The following is a 25,483-nucleotide window of genomic DNA, read 5'->3' on the forward strand; positions in this document are numbered from 1 at the left end:
CCCCCATGATTTTCATGGTCACACCTGTCACAACACAGTAGAATCTGTTTTCTGATATTTGATCTTATCAAGCCTGCAGGTGGCAAAATTCTGTCTATAAACTGTTTGTGCCTGAAATGGAATCAGAGATCAATATGGCTGGTAGAAAATAAAGCCCAGTATTTGAGATTTTTGAACAAAATATTGAAGACATTCATTATAAGCACTTGTTGTGTGCTGTAGACATTTAGACTAAAAAACCCTCACTCCTTAAAACTCACCTAAATTTCATTAAAAAAGTGCCAACAGTCAGCGCAGATTAGTTCAGCACAAATGACATAAAAAATATTTTTTAAATTATAAAATTGTGTAAAATTGTTCATATTCAGTATCTGGTTTTCATTATTCTTGTTTTTAACAGACAAAAACAGAACCAAATAGTAAAGTGTGTCGTGTGGTTTAGTAAGCTTCCACTAACATTAAACTCATATTATATCGAAACTCGTTAGGTGCACAGTTCTGTCTCATTGTGACACAAATACTAAACACCATAGTAGCTCTTTAGTCATACTATAATTAATAAAACTAAAACTAATATATATATACAAAAATAAAACAGAAATGTCTTTGTAAAATAAAAACTACACTAAAACTAAAAATACACGAAGGAAAACTAAAACTAAACTGAATTTCCAAGTAAGGTCAGAAAAAATATAGAAATAAAAACTAATATAAAAAGGCAAAACTATAATAACCTTCCTCCTAGGCGACTCCAGTGTTTCATTGACTTTGTACTTAGATGAAAATTAACCTTTCAGCACAGCAATGATTCTAAGTGTCAAATTGTTAGCAGAAGGAAACAAACTGCCTTCCAATATTTTCCTGTACTTTATTCTATCATTTTTTTTTTTTAATTCAATTGGATGCATCTCCACCACAACACTTCATGGAAGGGCTTGCGTCTTTTGAGGAAGGTATTTTGTTAGGGTCAGAACACACTCACACAATCACTCTAACCTTTCATTAAATAGATAGTATTACCATCACATATTTTCTCAAAAATGACTGGCTTCAATGTGTACTTTCTGTCACACTCTAAATGGACATTAACAGAATTATTTTTGTGTAAAAGTCTCTCATTCCTACAGTATAAGCCAGCTTCATGCAGAGCTCTTCATATACTCTAGTGGAGTGATGCAGCTTCACTTCATTCTCAGCCCCCAAACTGAACAGTCCATTAAGGTGATTATTGGCATCTCAGTGACACCAGTCAGATGAACCCAACAAATGTATTACAGTAACGTAATCTATATCTCTCTATTATTAAAAAAAAATACTGGGAGGGAGAGACAAGGGAGACAAGACATGATCTTCATAGAAGACACTTAAAAGACCCGCGAGATGAAAGAAATTGGCCACGGAGTGTCTCGCGGGGACCTTAAACATGAGACTTTGTGCCAAGAGATAGAAACGTCTCGTGGGGACGTAGAACATGAGATTCTTGCAAGAAATGCCCTACTTACAACCAATATCAAATAAGACCACGGGCAGCAAAACACTCAGCCGTGTAAAGGCTTTGAGCAGCCACATATCCAGGGCTCTCAGCTCATATAAAGCGTGTAAGGACAATACGCTATAGATGAAACGTCGACGACTAAGTGAAGAATATAGAACAGCATGGAGAAAAGAGACCCAAAAGCGTAGGAGAGAAAAAAATGCAAAAAAGAAAAAGAATAATCTAGGTGCAAATTCAGAAAATAAGGAAAGTAATAATCAGCCCAGAACACGTGGAACTGAAAAAAGAGCAGGTCCAATCGGGCTCAGAAATAAAAAGACAAAGAGTAAAAGACAAAGTAGAACTTCATAAAGATGTTCAAAAACGTAACATACAGAGCAGGTTAGAGATTATGAAAGCAGTGGAATTTGAAAGGCTTAAAAAAACTGCAAAGAAAGTTAAAGATATGAAAGCAGGAAAATTAGTATCAAAAAAGACGGTAAAGATCGCAGTAGCACAAACAAACAGAAATTACTCAAAAAAAGGGAAAATAATCCCCACAGACCAGGTGTAATTGAAAAAAAGCAGGACAAAGCGAGGTCAGAAATAAAAGAAAAGAGTAGAAAACAAAGTAAAACGTCATAAAAAAAAAAAAGGGGGCCAAACACATGCAGAGCAGGTTAGAGATAATGAACACATTGGAATTCAAATGACTCCAAAAAAAAAAACGTAGGTGTGATACACATGCAGAGCAATATACAGAATATAAAAGCAGAAAAAAAATAAAGTGTCAAAAAAAGAAACTAAAGATCACATTAGCGCAAACAACTAGAAATTATTACTCAGAGAAATAACGGAAAGGCGAATAGAGACTGAATATATGGACATAAGTGATAAGTCAGAAGTATGTAAATATTGAAAGGTTTTGAAGTTTAAGTCAGAGACTTGTAGATCGTCTAATTCATGTTGCCATCAGGGAAAAGTAGTGTTTATACACAATGAGGAGGTGTATCCAAGAGAATCAAAAGATTTGATATTTGGGGAAAGTGAAATCCACAAACACTACAGGCAAAATATCAGAGTCTACAATAATCTTTTCATGCTAGCATCAATCAATGCTCAAAATGTAGATTTACACGATTCAGGACCATACAATATGAGAACCTGTGGTCCAGGAACAATTAAAGCAACAAGTTTAATTTCAAAGAAACCACAGTTCGGTCAGGTGTATATTTATGATCACGGAGAAGCGATGCAACATAGAATCGAAAGAGTTAAACGATTAGACGTATTAGAAATTATACAGCCAATAATGAATACAAATCCAAACGTCCAAAAGTATCGCACTTTACACGAAATTTATCTGCAAAACACGGACAAAGAAGTTTTCTTGGATTTCTATATGAATCAGAAAGACCACGCACGAATATATACTAAACCAACATATGACGAATTATCAGCGATAATAGTTTCGAAAGACAGAAGTATCAAAAACAGAGTAGATATTCGTGTTTATCCAAAAGCAAAACATGAATCGACATTTCTATCTAATAATTCACCACATTACGATCCTTTACTCTTTCCTTTGCTTTTCCCAGATGGAGAAACAGGATGGTCATACAATTTGAAACGCACAAATTCAGAAAAAACGAAAAACAACACAATATTTCGGGGCAAAATTAGCAATACATTAACACACTCCTATTATCTCAACGTCTAATGCATTACATTATTAATACGTATCTAAAAGTTGAAGCTAATCGCCCTTTCTTTATTAAATCAAATCAGGCAAAACTTACAACAGAACATATGCAAAGTCTCATTGATCACGCTCAAAATTCAAATATCAATAGTTCAGACAAATTCAAAATAGGTAAAGCAGTAATATTACCATCATCATATCAAGGTAGTCCAAGAGCACTGCAACAATTATATCATGATGCAGTGGCAATATCCAGAACTATCGGTCGGCCAGATTTATTTATTACAATGACGTGCAATCCACAATGGCCAGAAATCAGGAGATTCTTGAAAACAATGCCACCTGCTAAATCGGGTCAGGACATTCTGACTTTCGTAAGTACATTGTTTTATCAGAAAGTCTTAATTTTATTGAAAGAACTCGAAACGGTGTTCAGTCAAATCCGAGCATACATTTACATGATCAAATTTCAAAAACTTTCAAAAACAGGGTTTACCTCACATGCATTTATAGGTTACTTTGCAAAAAAATGATTAACTGCTGATGAACACCGTTTTGTCTGTGCTGAAATTCCAAACAGAGAAACCTATCCTAAATTATGGTACACAGTCATTAAAAACATGTCTTATGGACCTCATTTAAAAGATTCAGCATGTTGGACTCAAGATTCCAAATATTGTTTTTACCGAAGTTCTGAAATAGAAGTGAAACTAATGAAATAGCATGAAAAAAAAAAAACAACTTAAAAGTGTGTATCCGGAAAACCAAACATGGGGGTTGGCGAGCGAAGCCCCCTAGTATATATATCTCTCTAAACAAAATCTTGGAAGGCTTGGAAGGAGACGATACATGATCTTCTTGGAAGACAATTTGACGTTGTGCAAGAGACACTTTAACATCACGCGAGACATAAAAGGACAGCTGAAGTACAGGCTTTTAAATGATCGATGCGCAGCGCGACAAGCAGAACACGCAGCTCGGCATATATATTTGTGTTTATCTGTTCCCAATTTAATCCTACAACCCTTTGACCAATCAAGACCACATTTTGAATGGTTGCTCTCTAGGACCATGTGGCTATCATAGAGTACAGTAAAACCTCGATTATCCATCAGGGTTTGGGACCAAGGACGTGACGGATAAGAGAAAAGACTGATAAAAGAACAGCTATTTTAAAAAGAATATACAGTACATTAGTTTAGCAAATAGTCATTTTTTTTTACAAAACAATGTTATTATATAGTATCAACAAAATCAATTCATTCATATAATATTGTAACTACCAGCATAATAAGTAAATACAACTCAGAGGTACTGGAGTTTTCTATGTTTTATTAGGGAGTCTTTGTTCCATAACAAATGGTGCCCTGTCTTATACTCTGTTATCTGGGTTACGGAGCACACCTCCAAAATAATAAAAGGAAGCTTTCCCTACCAATCAGTGTGTCTCCTGCCACTCACATTCTGTCTTTCTGTATACTACAAACACTCCTACTTACTGTCTCCTGACTCCCTACTCAAAACTTCCTTCAGCCACATCCTCCTTTTTCTCCTAAAATCTGTGACTCATGTCTGTCCCTTCCAGAACAGAAGCCCTTCACCCAGTCCCATCACTTACAGCATTCATTCCACCCTTTCTGCTCCCGCACAGTACATCACAAGCTGCCTGCACATCACAATATTTAAAAAAAACATAACAGAATTTAAAAAGAAAATTACAATGCAGAACAACATTAACATTACTACAGAATAACATTAGTGCCAGTGGTTTCCATTTTTGACAACTTTCAATTTTGTTGGCATCACTCTTTATATTGTTCACTGCACTTTTGCCATTTCGTAAATGGTTAATAATTTAAATTTTTCATGAAAATTCCAACGCCCCACACATACATTTATCAGCCATAACAATGTATAGTAGACTAATTATAACAAAAGAGAAAATATATTAAACACTATTAAAACTGAGGGTACATAACTGACATTATGATTTCAAAATGCGGCATGACACATGGTTCTGAGGAATAACACTACACAGCGTGATGGCACAATGTATGCAGCTACAGCACTACAGTAATAGGTGAGCACTGGCGTGTGCAACAGATAATCAAGATTTTACTGTACTTTGGGTCCCAGTAGATTTTTTGTTCCTGTGTACTAAGGTCTGCACACCAGTGCCACCTGCTGGCTCAGTGTAAGTGAAACAACTGAACAGACTGAAGCCAGACTTGCAGACAAAATAGCCAGAGCTTAACATCGCCATGAAACAGCGCATGCATCTTGCACTTTTGCTTTTCCAGGAATGGTGGGTGAGAATTGATCAAGTGTGGAAGTGCAATACAACAAAAAGGGTTGTTGTTTAACTTCTGCTTTGTCATCCTTTCTTCATGATTTAAACATTACCAAAATTGTACCTTGAACTAAGAGGATGAGTCAGGCATGATAGCATTCAAGTTTACAACACAGCAAGGAGTTACCACAATGCTGCAATCCTATTGGACCCAAACAGTACTAATTCTCAACTCACAAAAGCAGACACATTGCCCCTTTGTGGTCACACAGAGTACTAGGATGCTGAAATATTTATGCAGTTTTAAAAAGTCATCTCTAGTGAGTTTTAGGGTTTCATTTTGAGGACTAATTTTACTATTAAATAGATGACTTTTAATTATGAACATCCAATATTTGAACATTATATTATTTAAATAAGGACTCTGAGTTTAGTACAGGGATCTTAGGCTAGAGAAGATAATCTGGACAGTATTGTGGAGGTTCTGCACTCAATTGCTATTTATGGCATAGTAAGAAAAGAATTGTGCAAAAAAAAAAAAAAATTGGAAAAGGCAAGGAGTATTTGCTGAAAGCCCGTGACTTATGGCTCACCCCACCAAGTCAGACAAAAGCCTTCACTTCCTGTCTATACTTAAAAAAAAATAATGAGCATTCCAAACCCCATAAAGTGACCCCAGTGCTGTTGGCAGAGTAAGGAGGAGATACTGACCTGACCTTCTCTGACTTTCCTTGAGAACCTAATTGTGCCAGCCCTATTGATTATTTTATATTTTCAAACTGCATTAAGGTGTAGCATTATATGATGTCAAATTCTCAAACGTGCTTAAACCAATTTAGGACCATCTGGGCAGCATTGGGAGCAAAGACAGGACACAATGTATCCTGGTGGTGGTATCGTCTTGGGTCCCTTCCTGCACAAACCCAAACTCACAATCACAAGGTTAAAGTCACCAATTACTCTAACATGCATGTCTCTGGGGGAGATGTCTGATAAAAATCAGAATAGTCAGAGAAATCCACATAAATGAGAGAGAATGTGCCAACTCCATGACCCGTATGCCATCTGTTTGTGATCTTTTACAGAAAACCTATGCAGTTGTTGTTTTGTTTTATAATCCTGCAACACCAGCTCTTTATTTCATAAGGACTGGATATGAATCTCTGAAATGATTTTGTTGCATTTAGCTGTACTGTAGTGAAGTGGAAATGATGGAACCATAAAAGACAGGAATGGGAGGAATGTCAGGTTACACATATAAAAACAACTAAGTCAAGGTGGGTACATTATGAAGGCCATTGTTTACCATTTATGATTAATCAACTCAGGAACTGATAATTCAATAGCTTAAAAAGCCTACCTGGAGGTGACAGAAGCCATTTGCATGCATGTGATCAAGAAGAGAAAACTTTAAAGCGGAAATTTCCGTGTTGCATGTCTTCTCTTTAGAAATCTGAAACTGCACATTGGCACTAACATGAAAAGTCTGCCTCATTTGCTGTCCTGCAACAGAAGCAATGCAAGGTTTTACTATGAGGCACCCAACAGGCTGACTCCATTAGTTTCATATTTGCAATGTAGAAAGGCACAATCATCAGCTCAGGTCAGGTCGGGGAGCACTGGTACTGTGCATTGTGACAACCACCACGTGACAAAACAGCTCAGTATCCTAGTTGGCAATGCTCCAAGCAGACATGTGGTCCAGTCCCAGCCTCCAGAAATAACTATCTGCCACAGCCAGGTGTTACGTGGGTATCCCTTTGGCCTGGCCAGGGAACTCGGATTCTCAACAATGAGTATCCTGTGAGCCAGGTCACCCTCGGGAAATCGTACCACATGGCCATAGTGCCATAACTGACACTCCCTCACAATGCAGGTAATGTGCTTCATTTCAGGCTCTGTGAGCAACCGCTCATTCAACACAAAGTCAAACCATTGGTACCCAAGGATTCTCCAACAAGACACAGTACCAAAGGAGTCCAGTCTTCATCTTAGGTCGCTGGATAGCGTCCATGTCTCACAACTATGCAGCAAAAGAAAGTACCAGGAATTTAAAGACTTGCACCTTTGTCCTTTTGCAAAGATATCGGGAGTACTACACACCCCTTTCCAGCGACTTCATGACTCATCCCCCATGTTTTCCAACTCCAACTACTGATTTCACAGGAAGAGTCAGAGACATAAATGGCACTGCCGAGGTAAGTAAACCTCTCGACGAGGTTGACATTCACTCCACAAACAGATGCACTGCTGATGGCTGTGCCCAAAAACAAACACATAAAAAAGAAAAAACGTGAAGCACATTGCCATGCCTTGTTCCAAACACAGGATTACTCTAATACTCTAATAAGAGAAAGATGGACATGGATGAAGAACACATAAAACATGAAGGGAAGACAAGGATTAGCACAATGAGCAAATTAAAAATAAAATACAGTGTACATTTTATTATATATTTAACAAAATTAGTTTTCTAATTTCTATATTGTTCCAAAAGCATAGCACAGAATCTGGGAAATAACAGTTCACTTAATTAGCCCAGGAGTCCAATTAAAAACACAAACTGCTTGGAAGAAAAACCTGAAGCCACAGTGGGCCCCCAGGACCGACTTTGAGAACCCCTGGTCTATACCATAATGGTACAGAAAATATTTTTATACAGACAATTAAACCATACAATATATTGCATAAATCAGACAATATGCAGCAATATAAAACCTTCCATACTTACTTTGGCAGGCATAAGGATGTGGCATTTTCAAAACCCAAGAGCGAGATGTAACATTGCACTGATACGTATCTTCACTAAGTACATTATGATATCCTTGTCGACAAGCCAGGTGACACTCCTGCTTCTCCTGGTCATTCTCTTCGCAAAGTACAATTCCATTATGGAGACCAGATTCATTAAATGGTAGCGAGCAAAATGGTCCTGCAAAAAAAGCCACACACTTTGTTTTTTTTTAAATTTGGATACAGATTTGCATAATTCACTCACACTATCAGATCAGATCATATCTTATTTGTCCCCAAGGGGAAAATTAAATTTTACAGAATCCCCCCAATCACCCAAATAAAACACATAAAAACATCAGGCTTAGATAACAGAGAGTTGTTGCTCACAATAGTAGGTGGCAAGAAGATGAGGTCAGAGCTGGTCAGATTGTGCCACAGGTTTTTTATTTAAAGCCATTAATATTTGGATAGAGCAGGCCCAGCTTGTAGTGTTCATGAATGGATCATGCCTAACAGACACTTGATTCCCTGACTGAAGTCACCTATGGCATTGTTTCTACTTTTTTCTCCATAATTGTGTCAGTGACAGAATCTGGAGACATTCACCTGCAATTCTGTATTATTCTCAACATTTTCTACTCTTTAAAGTTTCATTTTATTTATATTGATGTTGACACTGCAAGAAAGCACCACTAAAGTGTACAATACCCATTGCTCTAGTAGTAACTACTTAATGTTGTCTGTGCCATATACTGTGCCTGGAGGTTTGCCCCATTTAGTCCCAGCTGAGCTCATGAACTAGGATTTTGAAACAAATCAAAACATTAGCAAACATTAGTATTTGAATGGTTCCCTTGGGCTTGTGCTCATGTATTTGTAAGTCACTTTGGACAAAATATACATAACTTATTGTACTTTATATGTAAGAAATCAGTTATTTGTTGCCTTCATTTTCACATAAACAACAGACACCATAGGTTGTACACAACAAAAATGAACTGAATTTAGGACCATCCATAGAGATAAAACTTCAAACTCTTCCATAACGTACTCTTGCAAGAAGGTTCGCGTCCTTGAGTCCTTGTGTCTGGCACCTCCTCCCCATTCTGAAAGACGCACCAGCAGGTTTGCCTGTCTTTTTCACACTGGACTGTAGAGAAGCTGCCATCACTGTCCTGACACTCGGGAATGAAGCCTGTCCCCACCTCCATGCTAAGTGATTGCTTCTTTAATAAACTACACCAACTAGGACCTATATGGTCAGAAGAAAGAGTTTATTGGGATGTCACAAGTAAAATGAAGACATCAAGGAAGAGACATTTATCCTGAGTTAATTTTGTAATGCAGGTAAATACACCTTTGTGTAGCAAAACAAAAAAGAAAAGCAAATATGACAGTGCCATGATATCAGTGTCACATGCCTTAACACATGTGGCAGTTCATTGTGTCATGGATTGGACATGGTGATCTGCAGCATGAACGTCTGTGGGTTAAGAACATTACAACATTAGAGCAATTTTATCAAGAACAGCCCACTGATCCTATTTACCACAATTTTCCAAAATAAAATCAAGTTGAGATTTTATATAAACAAAAAATTCCTAACATTTGTGTGAAATTTACCCAGAACAAGTTTCTGACTGTGTCTTCTTGTTGAAAAATTCATTTTAAAGTAACAGTAGGGATCCACTTTACTAATTCCCTTCATAATTCTGAATGTTTCATGTCACCTATCAATTTGCATTTGGTTAAAAGAAAATGAAAAGGTCCACCAATCTCCCCTTGATGCTCTTGCCCTCTTACTCCCGTTCTCAGCTTGGTCATTCTTCTCTGGACTTTCTCTAGTGCTGCTATGTCTGTTCTTAATATGTAGACCAAACCTGTACACAGTGCACCAGGTGAGGCCTCACTAGTGATTTATAAAACCTTATTAGTTTTTTTAAATTTCTTCAGTACACTGTGTGGATATAGATAATAACATGTTCACTATGGGTCTTTGTTCTTCATTTTGTAGCTAGTACAAAGAACGCACAACTTCATAATCGGTGCCTATGGAGGAATATTTCGGACAAAATGAAATAAATAAATAAATGCGTAAATAAATAAAAGTACTGTGAAATGTGAGCATAAATAAATAAATGTGTCATGAAATGACAGCCTTAATAAATAAATATGTCATGAAATGAGAGCATAAATAAATAAATGTGTCACGAAATATGTTTTTCGTTGCTTATTTATTTATTTCATTTTGTCCGTAACATTCCTGCAAACCGTCATGAAATACGACTTGAAATAAAACTGTCACTTTCACTCATCAAAGTTAAGAGGGTGGGCTCTAACACGCCCTCTAGTTACTGATTGGTGAATCGATAGCACAAGAATTAATTAGAAAAATGCTTACTACTGCCGATGAAATGGATTCTGCCGAAGATATTACGTATTTCAGAGAGAGAATTGAAGATTTATCGGAAGAAATTACAATGTTGGCGGCCCTTTTAGACTCCGATATAGATTAAACTGTTTTTGAAATTATCGAAGAACAGGTGGAACGGACTCTACTACACTCCAGTTCAGGTGATGCAGTACCCTGCTCTGGACGTCCATCCTTTGACATTCCAGCTGAGTCAATAGAACACCTTCTGTTATGCGGTTTAAAAGTACAACAGATTGGCAGATCTGTATGATGTATCAGAGAAGACGATCACAAGACGAATGAGCCAGTTTGATATACGGTAAGCTGCAACGGCTGTATTAGTTTAGGTACTTTGACATGGAATGCCCAAAGCAGCTCCACCTAATATTTTGAACTGAACAACTTTACCACTGATCAGAGCTGTAGAGTTGTTTGAAAAAGTAGCTGCGAATATGCAACTGACTCTATACTCGTAAAACAAGGGTCAAATACTCAGTTCTAAAAGGGCCGCCAACATTGTAATTTCTTCCGATAAATCTTCAATTCTCTCTCTGAAATACGTAATATCTTCGCAGAATCCATTTAATCGGCAGTAGTAAGCATTTTTCTAATTAATTCTTGTGCTATCGATTCACCAATCAGTAACTAGAGGGCGTGTTAGAGCCCACCCTCTCAACTTTGATGAGTCTAACTGACAGTTTTATTTCAAGCCGTATTTCATGACGGTTTGCAGGAATGTTACAGACAAAATGAAATAAATAAATAAGCAACGAAAAACATATTTCGTGGCACATTTATTTATTTATGCTCTCATTTCATGACATATTTATTTATTAAGGCTGTCATTTCATGACACATTTATTTATTTATGCTCACATTTCACAGAACTTTTATTTATTTACGCATTTATTTATTTATTTATTTAATTTTGTCCGAAATATTCCTCCATAGGTGCCTGGCATGTGATGTGAAAATCAGGTAACTAAATTAAATTTAAATGAAAATCAAAGAATGAAAATGTGCTCCTCTCTATTTCTTGTATACTGAGATAGAGGAAAAGATAATCAGAACCACTTCTATTGCATGTGCAATATTTCTCAAATATAAGCAATTGATAATATCAATACACAATCATTTATCTCTATTTATAATCAAACTTTATATTAAAATATTTTCACACTTAGGGAGGTTGAAAATGTTGGTGGAATTTTTTTATGATTACATATGCACTACCTAGATTACGTGCAAAGTAAAAAAGAGTTATAATCACATAAAAACATAGAAAAAATGTTAGTATAATATGATATTTGCTGCAATAAATTGTTATAGGTCAAACTGCATTTAGCTACATTCAATTATGATAATGATGGCAGAAATAAAAAAAATATCATAAAAAAAAATATCATAAAATTAAATGTATTACCAGGAACACGATGTTACCATTACATCTTTATATTTACATGGCATGTTCAATGCTTACACGGTATTGCTAAACTGATATGTATGTTAAAATGAAATTAATAATAGTTATTGAAAGAATATGCGTTATATTGAATACAGTTTAGAATATCGTGTACACATTTATATTTTCATGAAACCAAAAATTTAGATGGTTGTGTAAATAAAATACTATTTCCAGTTGAGTAATTTTTCACAAATTTCATATGTGTTTGCTTTTTATTATTATTAGATATTACAAAATCTGAATCATCTCTCTGTAATTATAACCATAGTTTACTTGAAAATTTGCAAAGTATTCGGTTAAAGTACTAATTCCACTTGCTGGAAGTGAACCAAAAGTTGATAGGATTCTTTATTTTTGATATAAAGCAGGTGTATAAAATCTCATTGACCAAGGCCAAAGCATTTTGGAGTTATTGTGTTTATACACAGACAGACATAATTTCAAAAATGGCATTTTCAGAGTCAGGGAGGTCTAAAACATCAAGATTCATCAAAATCTCAAGGTCGAATATTTTCACAATTCCTATACTATGTATACAACTATATAACCTCTTCAAGTTAATAAATATCTAAATATAAAATGCTGGTAATGTGAAAAAAGAAACAAAGAAAGTAAAATCAACTTACACTGCAGATTTCCATGTATGTCTTGATAGGCTGGTTGAAGAGCTGTCCCAGTTACTGGATGCACACACCAACCAGCACCGCCTTCTTCATTTTGCTCCTGCAACACTGAAAAAGCTCCACTCTGAAAGGTGGGCGGAAACATCAAGTCAAAAATTAGTTCAACATTGTGACTTCTTGAAGGTCTAAGATGTACGAATTCTGACCCAGTGCTTCCCCCATGTAAAGAAACACCCAGGAATTTTGGGGAATAGGTGCTGGTCTTCAAGCATGATGGCCATTAACCTGTAACTGCATTTGAAAAAAGCATACTGATCAATGTGACACTGTGATTTGTGAAACCTACTTGCTTTTAATATACTTGTGTTTAGCATGCATATATACCTATCTTTGCAATAAACAAATTCCTATTCAGAAATAAGACTTGATAACTGGGCCCAAAACCAACAAATCTTTCCAGGCAGCTATAACAATCTGAGCTTTGCAGCAGGGCAATATTTCATATTTAGTAAAGACAGAAGAAGGATAAACAAATACGAACTGAGCACATTTTAACAAGAACATGGGGATGTGGTTGGAAAATTCTTAAGGGCTGATTTAACATGGAAAGTTAAAGAAAGTTTTCTTAATTTAAAACTATTAATACATGAAATAATTTACCAAGTAGTGTGGTGGAGAGTAAGAACTTCATGTATAAAACCTTGCTTAGATTCCATACTAAAATTTTGCTTACGCATAAAGGAAAAAACAGCATACATGCAAAAAACAACAAAAAAAAGATTTATTAAACCATATGTATACCAGGTACCACCCCAAGTTTCTTGGTAAATCTCAGATTAATTTAAAAATATGTGCTGCTGCATGAGCTTTTAGCCACTCTGCAAAACATCCCACTAGTAACTATGTTGGGTTTAAAAAAAAAAAAAAACACTCTTTTTGAATATTCGTGACCAAATCATCATAAAAATTTGGCCATGTTCCTGAATGGTGTCTTTACTTTGAAACCATGGGAGAACCCAGAAAACAAACCTTCAATGAATGCAAAGCTGAGGTTACTACTTGGATGGGAGACTGTTTATTTACTACTTAGCTTCGAAGTATTTTGTGTTGTTACCCTACGTTCCTTATACTTTGTGGATGAAACTCCAAGAGGTAGGGCCATCCTGATGTCACCATTGGTGTCACTCAGGTGAGAGATTATACAGTTAATTTCTCTTGTGAGGCATTTATGTGCAGTTTTGGTTAATTTCTTGGGTCTTTAAAGATATTTGGAACTTTTTATGCCAAGCAGGGCTCCATTTCTTAGTTTTATTGATTATCACAGCCCATACACACAGTAGGGTGGTAGACAAAGCTGTGTTGAGCCCAACAGATTAAATGGAAAACTGTATGCTACGATATGATGCAGGGGTTAATGCTGTTACTCCCGGACCATAAATCCCGAGTTTGAATCCTTGCCTGGTCAAATGCACATGTGGATTGTGCACATTCTCGTTTTTCCAACCAATGTTGTGTTATAATACAAAGAGAAAACAGTTTAAAAAAAAAAAAAACTAGGTCTTTAAAAATAATGAATATTTATTACAAATTGAAATGTACAAAAATGTCAAAAAGGGTGTGCTTAAAAGGAAACCCAGAACAAACAAAGCCCAGTCCCTCTTTGAGAGGCACCATTGCTTTCAAGGGGTACCCCATTTCTGCTTAGTTCTTCTTACTAAACCAGGAAGTAAACACACAACTAAATCAAAAGTGTCTCTCAACATATAAAGTGTTCTGCAAACCTCTTGGCATGACGGAGACAGTAGCACTACTTCTGCAGTGCTGCTTCTTGAGGTGGACAGACTCCAGCCTGAAAGAAGTTTCCTCATTTGTGCCCTGACACAGGGACTTCCACCTGAAGGAAACCACAAAGACATCATGAATTCTAACATTTGTCCCATTCCTCAGCATTATGAAATGTAATCAGAGGGACATAACTAGATTAAGCTGGTGTGACAATTGAATGGTTACATAAAAACATTTTCTTCTACTTCTTTTGGCTGCTCCCATTAGGGGTTGCCACAGCGGATCATTTACTTCCATACCTTCCTTTCTTCTGCATCTTGCTCTGTTACACCCACCACCTGCATGTCCTCTCTCACCACATCCATAAACCTTCTGTTAAGCCTTCCTCTTTTCCTCTTGCCTGGCAGCTCTATCTGTATCACCCTTTTCCCAATATACCCAGCATCTCTCCTCTGCACATGTCCAAACCAACTCAATCTTGCCTCTCTGACTTTGTCTCCCAATCGTCAAACTTGAGCTGACCCTCTACTGTACTCATTTTTAATCCTGTCCATCCTTGTCACACCCATTGCAAATCTTAGCATCTTTAACTCTGTCACCTCCAGCTCTGTCCCCTGTTTTCTGGTAAGTGCCACCATCTTCAACCCATATAACATAGCTGGTCTCACTACCATCCTGTAGACCTTCCCTTTCACTCTTGCTGATACTCATCTGCATAAAAAACATTTTCTAAACTCATGTTATCCATTAGGATGGCAAAATGGCTAGTGCTGCTGCCCTTGGATTCAGAATCCTAGGTTTGAACTCCACACTCGGTTATTTGTGTGCATTTTGTACATTTATGTATCAATGTCAGTTCTCTTCCCACAGCCCCAGAAAATGTGGTATAACTGTCCCTCTGGCACATATGGGCCCCATTATAGATAGGTTTACTATCTAGTGCTGTTCCCTGCCATGAGACATTGCACCTACGTATCTGAAATGAGTGGGTTTAAGAATATGTCATTTTACATCATCCAGTAGAGGGCTGAAGAATGAAAAGTGGACCAACCACAAATTCAGAACTAATCTTTGGTAAGACACCAGCTCATTATTGGACCTACTCATCTGCTGAAAACTGACCCAGTGTAGCTTTACCAATCAGACTAATGTTCAAGATTTTTTAATACAGGGAGGAATTAAAGTTGGAGAAAATTCACACAGCTATGAGGAGGACATGCAACGTCTGTACAGATTTAGTAATGAGTTAGTAATGAACTCTAGGTCCATGGAGCTCCGAAGTAGGCAGGGATGAGGATCAGCACCTCCAAGACTGAGGTTATGGTTCTCTCTTGGAATAGAGTGGATTGCTATCTCCAGGTGAGAGGGAGGACAAATGCTCTTAATGGAGGAGTTTAAGTATCTTGGGATTTTGTTCACGAGTTTAACAAACGGGAATCTGAGATTAACAAACGGATTGGAGCAGTGGTGGCTGGTCTGCAGGCATTGACCAATCCATGGTAGTAAAACACAAGTTGAGTCTAAAGATAAAATTCTTGGTTTGCCCATCCATCTATGTACCTGTCCTCATCTATGGTCATAAGCTGTGGGCAATGACAGAAAGAATGTGATCAGAAGTACAAACAGCAAAAATTAGGTTTCTTCGGCGGGCTTCCTGGGCTGACACTCCATTATAATATGAGAATTCAATGATTTAGGAGAACCTCAGAGTAGAGTCACCACTCCTCTAAATTGAGAGGAGATAGTTGAGGTGGTTTGGGCATGTGGTAAAGATGCTCACTGGGTGGTATCAGTAAAGAAATCCATTTTAGGTAAAGGCTTTGAATTGACCATGGAGCTGATAGTACTAGGGTGTTGTACCGTGTTAACCGTTATGAATGTAATGAGAATTCAAGCAAAATGACACATTTTATTGGCTAACTAAAAAGATTACAATATGTAAGCCCTTTTTGAGGCAACTCAGGCCCCTTCTTCAGGTAAGATATAATTTTGGAGCTAATGAAAATGTAATTTCTCCTGCACCTAACATGATGAATTCTTTCCTAAAACAAATCTTGCTAGTTGATATAAAATAATCTGCTGGGTTCTGTGATAATAGATTAACAGACAGAGCAGCTAGAAAATAAAATCAAGAACAAACTGGCAGTTACTACTAGTCTAAATAAGTTGTTTCACTTACAATATGTCACATTCACAGGGTGGTTCACCAGTGTACCCGGGATGTAACTTCCTTCTTCATCAACACACCAACAGTGACCTGAATAAAAAATACATTAAGCAAATAATAATAATGATGATGATGATAGTAATGTCCTATTATCACTCAAAGCAAGAAATCATTCTACTTTTAGATTATGGTAAATAGATATTTGAACTAATAATTCAGTTACAAAGAATTATAATTGACTATCGTGCATTTACTTCCTATTTATATTATAGATTACAATATGTGCGCAGATTCTCCCTCATTTTTATCCAAATGCAGAAGCTGTGCCCTTTAGGGACTACTATGATTTTTTTGTTGCCTTTAGAAAATTGTGGTGTCATGTAGAAACAATTCAAAGCCAAAATAATATTCATCAACATAGGGCTTTAAGTTCCTCTTCAAAATATATAGAGGTAACTTTAAAATCTTAGTTCCCTCAGTTGTGATTTTTTTGGGCCCAAATAAGGGTAATCTTATTGTCAAGCCTGACAATGAGGTTATCATTATTTTAGTGGTAGGCAGAACTGGGTTTCCACCAAAAAGTGATTATTTGAGCCCATAACCAGCAATTGTACACTTTACCCTCTAGAGAACATCATTTAGATTCAGTTATTCCCCCTAAAAGCGATTCTCAAAGTGTTTTAGACAGAGGACCACTTTGTCAAAGTCAAACACACAGTGAACCAACTATGGGCAACAACAGCCACTCATTTTTGAAAATTCTGTATTACACTTATCACTTTCTTTTTTTTCTACTATAAAAACCCAAGATCCAAAGAAGAAGAATTGGCGCACAAACTCAGTTAGTGAGTTTTTTAGTAGGTCTGAACAGGACTGTGTATTGGAAAATGCCTCCTTAATTTTAGTGCCTTGACTAGCCCCACTGTTATGTCCTTGTAATATGCCCTAAGATGGATGACAAAAAAATAAACATCATTAACAGAACTCTGTTGCAAGGAAATTCTTGTACTGCAACTCTAGGAGCTACCATGCTGGCTCCTTTATATGAGTTTTACCCACACATCTCCACCTGATGTCTTCTCTCAAGTCTGGGTGGCATACACTGTCTATATTTCAATATCTTGCCTACCATTTGTTCAACCCCGACTGTCTGCATTACAAGACTAACAATGAAACCTAAAGTTGCTGGATTTACATTTCAAAGTTCAAGATTGTAGCCAACAGTTGATTATGAACCCTTGAACATGGTGTTATGGTAGCTAGACTAAGAAAAATTACACATCAGAAACAGCATGTCTCAGTGTCCACATGGAATTAAGGGGTTATTGTTACTAAGAGTTATCTCATCAGGTGGATGTCAAGGTGGATTTAACAAAGGTTTACTCATAGTGATGGAGTTAGTTTGGACAAGAGAGGGAGAAATGTTGCTAAAGTGGGAACAATTGCTACAAGGATAAGAATGGAGTGGGAATAAGTATTGCTGAGGTAACAGATGTTACCATCTACAAGAAGGTTAGACAGAATGTTCTGTTGTTGAAGTTTTGGAGCCATTCCATGTGGCATTATCAGCAAGGTAGTTCTTCTAAGAAAGAACTAGGCCAGCCTATGGACCAACATTGGTCAGTAGACCACACTTACTGACCACTGTTCTATAACTGTTTTGTTGATATACTAACATGGACACTAGCTGGGCAGGAGGCATCTAGAGACCATTGAATATAGTCTTAGGGATCTTTTGCACAACTGTCAATGTTTTCAAGTTTTATTAATGATAGTCATCAATATATAAATGAATATGACAGGGATAATGGAAAACTCACCACTGTAATTTGCAAAATGTTGGATGGGTATATGACAAACACTAAGTTACTGAAACATATTATAATGTATACACTGTACCTGTGCTCTCGTGACACTGCATCGGCTCCCAGTAGCCAAGGCCATCACACTGGGGCATGTAGGGCTGGTATGTTAGGGCATCATTTTGATAAGACATCTTTCTGTAGAAAGTAAAAGCTGAAAGGCAAACCAGGACAGCAATTCCTAAGTTGTGCTTAATAAATAATTAATACACATTAAACATTTATCATCTTTGACACCTCATCTTGGCTGTTCTTCTAAAATCTTTCAAGAATCTGGCCACCAGGAACAGCTGCTTTGCATTGGTGCATAGGTCCCTTGCTTAAGAAGCAGCTGGCAGACTCTCTTTCATTGACGTTTTGCTCCAGCTCACATGTCAGTTTTCTTCAAAGGTCCTCTGTTTGAAATTCAATTTCTGGGTCTCTTCTGATAAGACCCATCAATCACAGGCAAACACTATCTAGAGATGGTCTCTGTGGTGTACCATTTAAACACTTTGCCAGTGAAAAAAATGCCTTAACTGAATTAATGACAACTTCAATGGAGTAACCTTTGCACCAAGTATCAACCAAAAGTTTGGGCTTATGTGCACAAAAGAAACCAATGGCAAAAAAACCTCCTTTTTTTTTTAAAACCCATTACTCTCTATACACTCAATGCTCTCAGCCTGGTCATATCTCTACTTCACACACAGCATGTTGCCTAGTGTGGAGCGACTCCTTTTACTCCAAACAGCAACCTAATGGCGGACTGGAAGTGTGGAAGACTGTCCGTAACAGAGTTGGACGAAGTTGCCACAAGTACAGACCTTTCTAAAGTAAAGCTGGGTGCATAGGCAAGAGAGACCATACGTAAAGACATGCATTCATCTTGCAAAAGGCAGGAGTCAACAGACTAGCGACTACCCAACAGATGTAATTTTTTTGCTAGCAAATGAGAACAACTGAGTAGGAAACCTTGGAGAAAATTGCAGCACCTCCTGCAAATAAAATGTCCAACTAAAGCCAAGAAGAAGAACTTATTAACAAAGAAATGCAACACACGCTGAATATCCTTCCACGTAGAAGGATCATAATAAAGCATCATCACCAAACTGGGGGCAGCAGGAGCCAAACCATAAGAACATACTTTGTTGCTGAGGACTATTGTTTGTAACTTAAAAGCTGGAATAAAAAGAGCTAATGTATTCTTGTTGTTTGTATTACCGTAACTGAAAAGTAACAACTATTGAAAAGTTTAAGTTTCAGTTGTTAGTTACTCCTTCTAAATTCAGTAGAAAAGTTCAGAACAGCACCTCTCTCTTTCACACACACACACACACACACACACAGAGGAGCTTTGTGTGGGATGGTAAACCCCAGACAAGGTGTGAGCAAATCAATGTCACCACCATGGTGAAGACACTAGTAACTTAATAACTAGCTAAAGAATTTATACTTCTTGACAACACTGATCGAAAGATCAGAATTCATAATTTGAATGTCATTTTCTATAGAAGAGAAAAGGATCAAAATAAAGTGTGTGGCAGATTGCCGGGGTCATTACTTGGTTGGGATGCCTAAAAGGTGGCAGGAATAGCTTCCGGACCATGAGGGGGCAACCGCCCTGGAGCAGGAGAGGACCACGAGAGAGGAACAAAAAGCTTCTGGCCTGTTGGGACCCGTGGCCACCACCAGGGGATGCCTCAAGCCTCGTAGGACTCGAAAATAGTTACTTCCGCCACACTTGGCAAGATGGCACAGGAACCTGCCAGGGATGCCCGGAGTGCTTCCGGTGCAAAGGGCAGCACTTCCACCACACCAGGAAGTGCTGCCGGATGGACGTCATCAGCCACCTGGAGCACATCCAGGTGGGAATAAAAGGGACCGCCTCCTTACAGTCGAGGAGCTAGAGTTGGGAGAGGGAGCAGGACGAAACTCCCGGGAGGAGATTGGCGGCCAAGGACTGAGTAAGGACGGACTGAATTGGGGTGATTTTTGCTGTGTGCATTGTGTGGTGTTCTGGGACTGTGTTTATTATGATAAATAAACGTGTGAACTTTATAAAGATGTGGTTTCCGACTGGTGGTGTCCGTGCAAGTCTCACAAGTGAGAAATGGAATGTTAAACTTTCTTCTCTAGGAAAGAAAAAAAGATCAACTGAGCTAATACAGATTTATGTTGTTTGCTATTGTCCTTTGTCTGAATATATTCACCTTAATAAATTGATAAGTGTCTGTATTTATGTCTGTGTGTCTTTCAGATTGCTATGTCTCTGACTTCCAATGAATGGTGCATCGCAAACATTAGCACTGCTTTTACGAATCCTGTACCAAGTGGTATGTAAATGAGACATAGCAATGAGATGAACACACTACACCGGAAACGTTAATGCTAAAGTCCACATTGGTTACTTTGATTTTAACCCTTCTTTCACATCTAGGACTTGCATGTATCCATCTTCTATTATCCTTATGTTATGAATAAATCATATAAGCTTTATTGCAGTAATTGTGTTTATTTTTTTTGTTGAAAAATAGTCTATCACCACATGTAAACCCCAAACAGAGAAAGTGAAAGCTATTTAATGTGAACTTCTTCCAGTTCATTCAAAAATTGTACAGATATCATCATAGTTCTGGTGTCCCAGCTGGAAGGTAAGGAAGAGATTTCTTACACATACCACAATCATGGAAGTAGGAAAGAGCCCGTCCAACAGCATCTGATGGAAGGTATGAAACATCCAGGATGGATCTTCATTTTTTTTTACAATAGTTGAACTTCAAACTTAGCATTTATTCCTGCTAACTGTATTGGGTGTTTTGGTATTAGAAATTGTATGCTGATAAATGTATTTAACAATTTAAATGCACATGGATGACATTAAAAATATGACTTGCTTATTAGTCCAATTTAGACTTGCCAGTTAATTCAACATGTATACAAATGAAAGTATGAGGAAATGCAAACGGTGTTAACTTGGACTGCGATCTCTGGAATTGTGAATCGTGGAACTTGCAATACATAACATCAATCAAAAGTAATTGAAACTGCTCAGAGGCTAAGACAAAATGCCAAAAAAAAAAACCAACTGAAAGCATTGCTATGATTAGTAACAAGTTGAAAAATGATGACATACTTGTGTATGCAGCAAGTTGAAAAGCATAGTCCCTGTCACTGAGTAGCCACTCAGAGAGGCTTATTCCTGATGTGAGGGTGCCAACACGATCTATAATTTCATCTGAAGTGAACTGAAGCCCACTGGCCAATAGAAACCCATAGCTAAATGGCACATTAGATGTGCTGGACACACGCATGATCTCTTCTGCTTGCTGGAGAAACACTGCCACCTGCTGGCTAGCTTCAGAACATGGTCCAGGACCTGAAAAAGAAAAATATGGCAGTATTAGTTAAGATCGAAGGTAATGAAAATTAAGCAGTCAAACAAATTGAAAGTAGGATGGATCACATCACTGACATCCCTATGTGATCTCAACAACATTATATGCCAACTATATATCTATTTTAAATCTGTAAAACTCATGCTTTACTTATTCCACAAAGGCCTAAATCTACAGAAAGTTAACTCTTCTCAGTAAGGAAATGATAGGTGAATATAAAAGAGGAACAATACAATTAAAAGATAACTTTTCAAATATGACATTAGTTTTTGAGTTTAATAAGTAATTAAAGTTATTACGATTATTATTATTGATTAGGAGCACCACAATTTGTGGGTGCTGTTGTTAGGATGCTGCACCTGTTACTATGGGGCATGTTTTCAGAGGTCACAGGTCTGACATCACTGACACAACAGCTTAAAAGATCACTGATAATGTTCTTTTCCTCATCCAAGATTACAGATAAATGCAACCTATTTTTTCATCAATTTCCTATTTAAAAGTTTTTCACCCTAATGATTCTTTTGCTTTGAAATGTTAAAAAAGATTCTTGTTACTTATTTGATCCTAATTTGATCCATTTAATTATGGCCTTAGTCTTGTTTTCATTATGTCTCTTCCTCTAGTCCTGCTCTTTCTAAATTGCTAGTGATCCACCTCTAGCAGAACATGATCCTAGACAATCAAGAAAGGTTAGCACTGAACACGTAATGGATTATTCATCGAGTGTGAGATGAGAGTTTTAACTATTAGTTACAAAGTTACTCGTTTCAGTATTGTCTGGTATTTCTTGGTAACTCCAATATGCCTAGTGTTTGGGGTAAGGCTTCATACTTTTATTATTAATTCTCTTGATATGTACTTACATTTTGGAATCCTGTCAGCTGGAGTTTTTGTTCCGGGTTTCATTTTCCCATTTTTACTAACACACCAACACTGGCGGAGTGGAAAGTGGCTCAAAGGCACACTAAAATCAGAGTAGTCCCCAGGATAGGATGTGAAATTCCCAGTCAACAGACTCCAGAAAGAATAGGGATTCAGGAACACAGAGTTGTTTGAAAGGGAATCATTGGTACCATTAAAGAAATCAGATGGCACATTATTAAAGGTTGCATAGTCAGAAAAAACGGAGAAAACTTTGTATGTGCTGGTGGTGTACAGTTCTCTGACAAAAGCTTTAAAGCTGGTAAAAATGTCTGGCACCATCAGATATTTCCTAATTGTCTCAATGACATCCATTACCGGAAGCTCTTTGTTTCCATTATTTTCCCTAACCCACTTGTTGTAGAACTCAAAAGATTGTTCAGGAGGCCCATTACATTGCACATCTCGCCAGCTTCCATCAGCATTACACTGTGGGATGTAGATATCAGAGATTTGGGACAAGGAAGAGGGCTTCGATAATAAAAGTTTTGCATTTCTTAAAAAGTGCTGAGCAGCTTCTCTCTGGCAGGCTGAAGGACCTAAGAAGAACAAGACATTGAGATTAAATTAATTTTGAATTTCTTCAGTATTTTTTAGATAAAGTATACAATTTTATACAAAGGTCGTTCTTTATTTATTCCAGCTTTCAAATTGCGTACACCAAAACAGGGAATTAAGGAGCCAAAGACTATCCTGGTTGCTTTTATCATTAGGGTTCTGTTAACATTTTATTATATGGGTGCTTTATATGTTTATTCATTTTTGCAGAATTGCAGTAATCCAAGATTTGCCTGTATAGGAAAAACTATACAAGCCAATACTAAGCCTTATGAATGATCAGCCAGTATACTTACACTTTGATGATTTTCTCGATGTTGCTCTAGTCAATCTCATTCCTTCTCTGTCGACACAGAAGCAGTTCTTCCCAAAGCACTGAAAGGATTTAAAGGTTCCATCAGCTTCACATTTTGGAATGAATATATCAGAGCCTGCTGCTTGGCTAGCCAGAGACAACTTGGCCTTTTCACGTTCCTTCTCACATGTGGATGGGCAGTGAGGCTTCTTCCCCCGTGTACGAGACATAGGAATCTCCTTTCCTTGTGAATCTACACACCAACATTCCATTCCCATGCACTGAATCTGCTCGTAAAGTCCATCCTGACTACAACGAGGAACAAAGAGAGGTTCCTTTTTATCACATGCATTGGTGTCAAAATTCTGGAAAAGCAGCTGGAAAAAAATATCTAATTGGTCCTCCTCTCCTGCCTTGAAGGAAAACAGGAGTTGGCGTAAAGTTATAAAAAACTGCTCATTCTCCAAAACAGACCCAATAATATTAATTAAGTTCTGATTTGTCAGCAAGTTTACATCCTTTCCGAACTCATCTCTGACTTGCCGGTCAAGATGTAAACTGTTTGGCTTGACATCTGAGGAGATGAGTTTGGCCAACTGATCAAAGGTTGTGCCGTCTGCTGTCATGCCAACCTGTTTAAAAATAATGTCAAAGTTGAATGTTCCCCTGGAACCTACTGCCCCACTGAAGTTGAACTGGCCAATATTTTTCAAAAATCTCCCCCCAAAAAGATTCTCTTGAAGTCTCTTTGGATTGGTGGTCAGTTTTAGGGCTTTGAGAGCCAGTTTTGTAGATGGGAATAGACCTTGAATGACCTCAGAAAACACATGTTTCATAGTGGGTTTGTTAAATTCAGAAAGAGCATCCAAGAGTCCTGATTTCAGAACAAGCTCTCTTAACTCAGGGTTGCAAAAACTGTAGAGCTTGAATGGGTTTTCCTGTGTCACATCAGGGGTGGACAATATGTTGTCTTGGCTGAAGAAACCAACTGGTCCAAAAAACATTTGGGAAAGTGCCTGTCTTCTCTCTGTCAGGCAATCAGTATTCCCTAAAGAGCAAAAGGTTTATGGTTATTATAAAATCACAAATCATACAGAGCACATCACAGTGAACCTGTGTAGCACCTTTGCTATGGAGTGATATCTCCTACATTGCGGGACTGCTTTATCAAGAGGCACTGATTTGAAATTAGCATTTACAGGTCAGGTCAGTTCGGGGGAGCATGCACTACTACAGCATGCTGCCGCACCCACTACATGATGTAACAGCTTAGGATCCTAGTTGGCAACTGGGTAGGGTCTGCAAATTACCCTCTATCTGCTGCAGCCAGGCGTTATGTGGGAATCCCCTTGACCTGGTCCAGTTGCTCAGGTCCTCAACAAAGAGGATCCTGCAAACTGGATCACCCTCGGGGAAATGCGCTACATAGCCGTTGTGCCATAACTGGCACTCCCTCACAATGTAGGTAATGTGCCTCATTCAGGACTCCATGAGAAACCACTCGATTGACACGAAAGTCAAACCAGCGGTACCCAAGTATTCTCCAAAGAGACACAGTACCAAAGGAGTCCAGTCTTTGTCTCAGCTCACTGGATGTCTCATAACCATATAGCAAACCAGGAAGCACCAAGACTCTAAAGACTTGGTCTTTCGTTATTCTGCGAAATTTTGCAGGCTCCTTTCCACTGAACTCATGACCCGCCAAAGCCCCCACCCCACGCTTTCCCAATCAAACTACTGACTTCACAGGAAGGGTCAACAGGACATGAATGTTCCTTCCGAGGTAAGTAAACCTTTTTGTAACCCCTCATT

At 37.7% G+C, this 25,483-nt stretch overlaps 1 protein-coding gene across 1 annotated transcript in view; it reads right to left on the reverse strand.

Moving 5' to 3' along the window:
- Positions 1 to 25,483, reverse strand: part of tg (thyroglobulin) — a 337,489-nt gene that overhangs the window by 281,829 nt on the left and 30,177 nt on the right. The window contains exons 8-17 of the mRNA XM_039737577.1: positions 23,673 to 24,734; positions 22,761 to 23,357; positions 21,633 to 21,875; positions 18,555 to 18,671; positions 16,668 to 16,745; positions 14,485 to 14,597; positions 12,707 to 12,827; positions 9,254 to 9,454; positions 8,198 to 8,398; positions 6,827 to 6,969 (exon numbers count right to left, since the gene is read on the reverse strand). Of these exons, the coding sequence (XP_039593511.1) occupies positions 6,827 to 6,969; positions 8,198 to 8,398; positions 9,254 to 9,454; positions 12,707 to 12,827; positions 14,485 to 14,597; positions 16,668 to 16,745; positions 18,555 to 18,671; positions 21,633 to 21,875; positions 22,761 to 23,357; positions 23,673 to 24,734 (2,876 nt within the window). The remainder of the gene's footprint in view (positions 1 to 6,826; positions 6,970 to 8,197; positions 8,399 to 9,253; positions 9,455 to 12,706; positions 12,828 to 14,484; positions 14,598 to 16,667; positions 16,746 to 18,554; positions 18,672 to 21,632; positions 21,876 to 22,760; positions 23,358 to 23,672; positions 24,735 to 25,483) is intronic.

Source organism: Polypterus senegalus, chromosome 15 (genome assembly GCF_016835505.1).
Source record: "Polypterus senegalus isolate Bchr_013 chromosome 15, ASM1683550v1, whole genome shotgun sequence".
Classification (NCBI taxonomy): Eukaryota; Metazoa; Chordata; class Cladistia; order Polypteriformes; family Polypteridae; genus Polypterus; species Polypterus senegalus.